The following is a 7,011-nucleotide window of genomic DNA, read 5'->3' as shown; positions in this document are numbered from 1 at the left end:
ATACACACACACACACCATGGATACACACACACACACACCATGGATACACACACACACACACACACCATGGTTAAACACACACACACACACACACCATGGTTAAACACACACACACACACACCATGGATAAACACACACACACACACACCATGGATAAACACACACACACACACACACACCATGGTTAAACACACACACACACACACACACCATGGTTAAACACACACACACACACACACACACACACACACCATGGTTAAACACACACACACACACACACACCATGGTTAAACACACACACACACCATGGTTAAACACACACACACACCATGGTTAAACACACACACACACACACACCATGGTTAAACACACACACACCATGGACACACACACACACACCATGGTTAAACACACACACACCATGGTTAAACACACACACACCATGGTTAAACACACACACACCATGGTTAAACACACACACCATGGATACACACACACACACCATGGATACACACACACACACACCATGGATACACACACACACACACCATGGATACACACACACACCATGGACACACACACACACCATGGACACACACACACACACACCATGGACACACACACACACACCATGGACACACACACACCATGGTTACACACACACACACACACACACACCATGGATACACACACACACCATGGATACACACACACACCATGGTTGCACACACACACACACACCATGGTTTTACACACACACACACACACCATGGTTACACACACACACACCATGGTTACACACACACACACACACCATGGTTACACACACACACACCATGGTTAAACACACACACACACACACACACCATGGTTACACACACACACCATGGTTACACACACACACACAGACAGACACAGACTCTGACCTTGCGTGCGTTGTTGGCGTCCTCTTTGACCCGGTCGTAGGTCATGACCTTGTCCTTAGCCGACCACATGCTCAGGTTGTGGAGGACCTGAAGACCAGTTGCCACGGTTATTGATGGTTGTCACGGGTAACGACATCTTTTGAAGTATTCATTCCCTTATTTACCTGTCGGATGTCCTGATTGGATGCCAGGATCATCTCGTTGAGGGCAGGAGGCGGGACTTTCAGACCCTCTTTGAAAGCAATGGACATCATGGCACCCTGAGAGAGACGAGGGGAGAGATGGAGGGAGGGGAGAGATGGAGGGAGGGAGGGAGGGGAGAGATGGAGGGAGGGAGGGGAGAGATGGAGGGAGGGAGGGGAGAGATGGAGGGAGGGAGAGATGGAGGGAGGGAGGGAGCAGAGAGATGGAGGGAGGGGAGAGATGGAGGGAGGTGAGAGATGGAGGGAGGTGAGAGATGGAGGGAGGGAGGGAGGGGAGAGATGGAGGGAGGGAGGGAGGGAGGGGAGAGATGGAGGGAGGGAGGGGAGAGATGGAGGGAGGGAGAGATGGAGGGAGGGAGAGATGGAGGGAGGGAGGGAGGGGAGAGATGGAAGGAGGGAGGGAGGGGAGAGATGGAGGGAGGGAGGGAGGGGAGAGATGGAGGGAGGGGAGAGATGGAAGGAGGGAGGGAGGGGAGAGATGGAGGGAGGGAGGGAGGGGAGAGATGGAGGGAGGGGAGAGATGGAAGGAGGGAGGGAGGGGAGAGATGGAGGGAGGGAGGGAGGGGAGAGATGGAGGGAGGGAGGGAGGGAGGGAGGGGAGAGATGGAGGGAGGGAGGGAGGGAGGGAGGGGAGAGATGGAGAGAGGGAGGGAGGGAGGGGAGAGATGGAAGGAGGGGGGGAGGGGAGAGATGGAGGGAGGGAGAGATGGAGGGAGGGAGGGAGGGGAGAGATGGAAGGAGGGAGGGAGGGGAGAGATGGAGGGAGGGAGGGAGGGGAGAGATGAAGGAGGGAGGGAGGGGAGAGATGGAGGGAGGGGAGAGATGGAGGGAGGGAGGGAGGGAGGGGAGAGATGGAGGGAGGGAGGGAGGGGAGAGATGGAGGGAGGGAGGGAGGGAGGGAGGGAGGGGAGAGATGGAGGGAGGGAGGGGAGAGATGGAAGGAGGGGGGAGGGAGGGGAGAGATGGAGGGAGGGAGGGAGGGAGGGGAGAGATGGAAGGAGGGGGGGAGGGGAGAGATGGAGGGAGGGAGAGATGGAGGGAGGGAGGGGAGAGATGGAGGGAGGGAGGGGAGAGATGGAGGGAGGGAGGGGAGAGATGGAGGGAGGGGGGAGGGGGGAGATGGAGGGAGGGGAGAGATGGAGGGAGGGAGGGAGGGAGGGAGGGAGGGGAGAGATGGAGGGAGGGAGGGAGGGAGGGAGGGGAGAGATGGAAGGAGGGGGGGAGGGAGGGGAGAGATGGAGGGAGGGAGGGAGGGAGGGGAGAGATGGAAGGAGGGGGGGAGGGGAGAGATGGAGGGAGGGAGAGATGGAGGGAGGGAGAGATGGAGGGAGGGAGAGATGGAGGGAGGGAGAGATGGAGGGGAGAGATGGAGGGAGGGAGGGGAGAGATGGAAGGAGGGAGGGAGGGGAGAGATGGAGGGAGGGAGAGATGGAGGGAGGGAGAGATGGAGGGAGGGAGGGAGGGGAGAGATGGAGGGAGGGGGGAGGGGAGAGATGGAGGGAGGGGAGAGATGGAAGGAGGGAGGGAGGGGAGAGATGGAGGGAGGGAGGGAGGGAGGGGAGAGATGGAGGGAGGGAGGGAGGGAGGGGAGAGATGGAAGGAGGGGGGGAGGGGAGAGATGGAGGGAGGGAGAGATGGAGGGAGGGAGAGATGGAGGGAGGGAGAGATGGAGGGAGGGAGAGATGGAGGGGAGAGATGGAGGGAGGGAGGGGAGAGATGGAAGGAGGGAGGGAGGGGAGAGATGGAAGGAGGGAGGGAGGGGAGAGATGGAGGGAGGGAGGGAGGGGAGAGATGGAGGGAGGGAGGGAGGGGAGAGATGGAGGGAGGGGGGAGGGGAGAGATGGAGGGAGGGGGGAGGGGAGAGATGGAGGGAGGGAAGGAGGGAGGGAGGGGAGAGATGGAGGGAGGGAGGGAGGGAGGGAGGGGAGAGATAGAGGGAGGGAGGGAGGGGAGAGATAGAGGGAGGGAGGGAGGGGAGAGATGGAGGGAGGGAGGGGAGAGATAGAGGGAGGGAGGGAGGGGAGAGATAGAGGGAGGGAGGGAGGGGAGAGATAGAGGGAGGGAGGGGAGAGATAGAGGGAGGGAGGGGAGAGATAGGGGGAGGGAGGGGAGAGATAGGGGGAGGGAGGGAGGGGAGAGATAGAGGGAGGGAGGGAGGGAGGGAGGGGAGAGATAGAGGGAGGGGAGAGATGGAAGGAGGGGAGAGATGGAAGGAGGGGAGAGATGGAAGGAGGGGAGAGATGGAAGGAGGGGAGAGATGGAGGGAGGGAGGGGAGAGATGGAGGGAGGGAGGGGAGAGATGGAGGGAGGGAGGGGAGAGAGGGAGGGAGGGAGGGGAGAGATGGAGGGAGGGAGGGGAGAGATGGAGGGAGGGGAGAGATGGAGGGAGGGGAGAGATGGAGGGAGGGGAGAGATGGAGGGAGGGGAGAGACGGAGGGAGGGGAGAGATGGAGGGAGGGGAGAGACGGAGGGAGGGGAGAGACGGAGGGAGGGGAGAGATGGAGGGAGGGAGGGAGGGGAGAGATGGAGGGAGGGAGGGAGGGGAGAGATGGAGGGAGGGAGGGAGGGGAGAGATGGAGGGAGGGGAGGGAGGGGAGAGATGGAGGGAGGGGAGGGAGGGAGGGAGGGGAGAGATGGAGGGAGGGAGGGGAGAGATGGAGGGAGGGAGGGGAGAGATGGAGGGAGGGAGGGGAGAGATGGAGGGAGGGGAGAGATGGAAGGAGGGGAGAGATGGAAGGAGGGAGGGGAGAGATGGAGGGAGGGAGGGGAGAGATGGAGGGAGGGAGGGGAGAGATGGAGGGAGGGAGGGGAGAGATGGAGGGAGGGAGGGGAGAGATGGAGGGAGGGAGGGGAGAGATGGAGGGAGGGAGGGGAGAGAGGGAGGGAGGGGAGAGATGGAAGGAGGGGAGAGATGGAGGGAGGGGAGAGATGGAAGGAGGGGAGAGATGGAGGGAGGGAGGGAGAGAGGGAGGGAGGGGAGAGAGGGAGGGGAGAGATGGAGGGAGGGGAGAGATGGAGGGAGGGGAGAGATGGAAGGAGGGGAGAGATGGAAGGAGGGGAGAGATGGAGGGAGGGAGGGGAGAGAGGGAGGGGAGAGATGGAGGGAGGGAGGGGAGAGAGGGAGGGGAGAGATGGAGGGAGGGGAGAGATGGAAGGAGGGGAGAGATGGAGGGAGGGAGGGAGAGAGGGAGGGAGGGGAGAGAGGGGAGGGAGGGAGGGAGGGAGAGAGGGAGGGAGGGGAGAGAGGGAGGGAGAGAGGGAGGGAGGGGAGAGATGGAAGGAGGGGAGAGATGGAGGGAGGGAGGGAGAGAGGGAGGGAGGGGAGAGAGGGAGGGGAGAGAGGGGAGGGAGGGAGAGAGGGAGGGAGGGGAGAGATGGAGGGAGGGAGGGGAGAGATGGAGGGAGGGAGGGGAGAGATGGAGGGAGGGAGGGAGGGGAGAGAGGGAAGGAGGGAGGGAGGGGAGAGATGGAGGGAGGGAGGGGAGAGATGGAGGGAGGGAGGGGAGAGAGGGAGGGAGGGAGGGAGGGGAGAGAGGGAGGGAGGGAGGGAGGGGAGAGATGGAGGGAGAGGAGAGAAGATGAAAAGAGAGATAATAGAAAACAACTTTGTTCCATTTGAATCTATATTGATGTGTTCCAGTGTGTGTGTGTGTGTTCCAGTGTGTGTGTGTGTGTGTGTGTTCCAGTGTGTGTGTGTGTGTGTGTTCCAGTGTGTGTGTGTGTGTGTGTTCCAGTGTGTGTGTGTGTGTGTGTGTGTGTGTGTGTGTGTGTGTGTGTGTGTGTACCTTGATCTGCTCCAGTCGTGGTCTCTGGAAGCGCAGGTCAAAGCAGTAGTTGGCCAGAGAGCGGATCTTTTGGTGGTTACGGTCATTACACATACAGATGATGGGGATCCTGGACTGTTTAATCAGACCTATCATCTCCTACAGGGGTCAGAGGTCATTACACATACAGATGATGGGGATCCTGGACTGTTTAATCAGACCTATCATCTCCTACAGGGGTCAGAGGTCATTACACATACAGATGATGGGGATCCTGGACTGTTTAATCAGACCTATCATCTCCTACAGGGGTCAGAGGTCGTTACACATACAGATGATGGGGATCCTGGACTGTTTAATCAGACCTATCATCTCCTACAGGGGTCAGAGGTCGTTACACATACAGATGATGGGGATCCTGGACTGTTTAATCAGACCTATCATCTCCTACAGGGGTCAGAGGTCATTACACATACAGATGATGGGGATCCTGGACTGTTTAATCAGACCTATCATCTCCTACAGGGGTCAGAGGTCATTACACATACAGATGATGGGGATCCTGGACTGTTTAATCAGACCTATCATCTCCTACAGGGGTCAGAGGTCATTACACATACAGATGATGGGGATCCTGGACTGTTTAATCAGACCTATCATCTCCTACAGGGGTCAGAGGTCATTACACATACAGATGATGGGGATCCTGGACTGTTTAATCAGACCCATCATCTCCTACAGGGGTCAGAGGTCATTATAGATGGGGATCCTGGACTATTTAATCAGACCTATCATCTCCTACAGGGGTCAGAGGTCATTACACATACAGATGATGGGGATCCTGGACTGTTTAATCAGACCTATCATCTCCTACAGGGGTCAGAGGTCATTACACATACAGATGATGGGGATCCTGGACTGTTTAATCAGACCTATCATCTCCTACAGGGGTCAGAGGTCATTACACATACAGATGATGGGGATCCTGGACTGTTTAATCAGACCTATCATCTCCTACAGGGGTCAGAGGTCATTACACATACAGATGATGGGGATCCTGGACTGTTTAATCAGACCTATCATCTCCTACAGGGGTCAGAGGTCATTACACATACAGATGATGGGGATCCTGGACTGTTTAATCAGACCTATCATCTCCTACAGGGGTCAGAGGTCATTACACATACAGATGATGGGGATCCTGGACTGTTTAATCAGACCTATCATCTCCTACAGGGGTCAGAGGTCATTACACATACAGATGATGGGGATCCTGGACTGTTTAATCAGACCTATCATCTCCTACAGGGGTCAGAGGTCGTTACACATACAGATGATGGGGATCCTGGACTGTTTAATCAGACCTATCATCTCCTACAGGGGTCAGAGGTCATTACACATACAGATGATGGGGATCCTGGACTGTTTAATCAGACCTATCATCTCCTACAGGGGTCAGAGGTCATTACACATACAGATGATGGGGATCCTGGACTGTTTAATCAGACCTATCATCTCCTACAGGGGTCAGAGGTCATTATAGATGGGGATCCTGGACTGTTTAATCAGACCCATCATCTCCTACAGGGGTCAGAGGTCATTATAGATGGGGATCCTGGACTGTTTAATCAGACCTGTCATCTCCTACAGGGGTCAGGGGTCATTATAGTTGGGGATCCTGGACTTTTTAATCAGACCTATCATCTCCTACAGGGGTCAGAGGTCATTATAGATGGGGATCCTGGACTGTTTAATCAGACCCATCATCTCCTACAGGGTTCAGGGGTCAGATGTCATTATAGATGGGGATCCTGGACTATTTAATCAGACCTATCATCTCCTACAGGGGTCAAAGGTCAGAGGTCGTTACACATACAGATGATGGGGATCCTGGACTGTTTAATCAGACCTATCATCTCCTACAGGGGTCAGAGGTCATTATAGATGGGGATCCTGGACTGTTTAATCAGACCCATCATCTGCTACAGGGGTCAAAGGTCATTATAGATGGAGATCCTGGACTATTTAATCAGACCTATCATCTCCTACAGGGGTCAGAGGTCATTATAGATGGAGATCCTGGACTATTTAATCCGACCTATCATCTCCTACAGGGG

At 56.5% G+C, this 7,011-nt stretch overlaps 1 protein-coding gene across 1 annotated transcript in view; it reads right to left on the bottom strand.

Annotated features, from left to right (window-relative positions):
* The window catches only part of LOC139419155 (replication factor C subunit 1-like), an 86,427-nt gene that overhangs the window by 48,727 nt on the left and 30,689 nt on the right, over nucleotides 1-7,011 (bottom strand). Inside the window, exons 15-17 of the mRNA XM_071169131.1 lie at nucleotides 4,916-5,053; nucleotides 1,092-1,187; nucleotides 928-1,014 (exon numbers count right to left, since the gene is read on the bottom strand). Coding sequence (XP_071025232.1) covers nucleotides 928-1,014; nucleotides 1,092-1,187; nucleotides 4,916-5,053 — 321 coding nt within the window. The remainder of the gene's footprint in view (nucleotides 1-927; nucleotides 1,015-1,091; nucleotides 1,188-4,915; nucleotides 5,054-7,011) is intronic.

This window comes from Oncorhynchus clarkii, chromosome 10 (assembly GCF_045791955.1).
Source record: "Oncorhynchus clarkii lewisi isolate Uvic-CL-2024 chromosome 10, UVic_Ocla_1.0, whole genome shotgun sequence".
Classification (NCBI taxonomy): Eukaryota; Metazoa; Chordata; class Actinopteri; order Salmoniformes; family Salmonidae; genus Oncorhynchus; species Oncorhynchus clarkii.
This window is presented reverse-complemented; position numbering and strand designations above follow the sequence as displayed.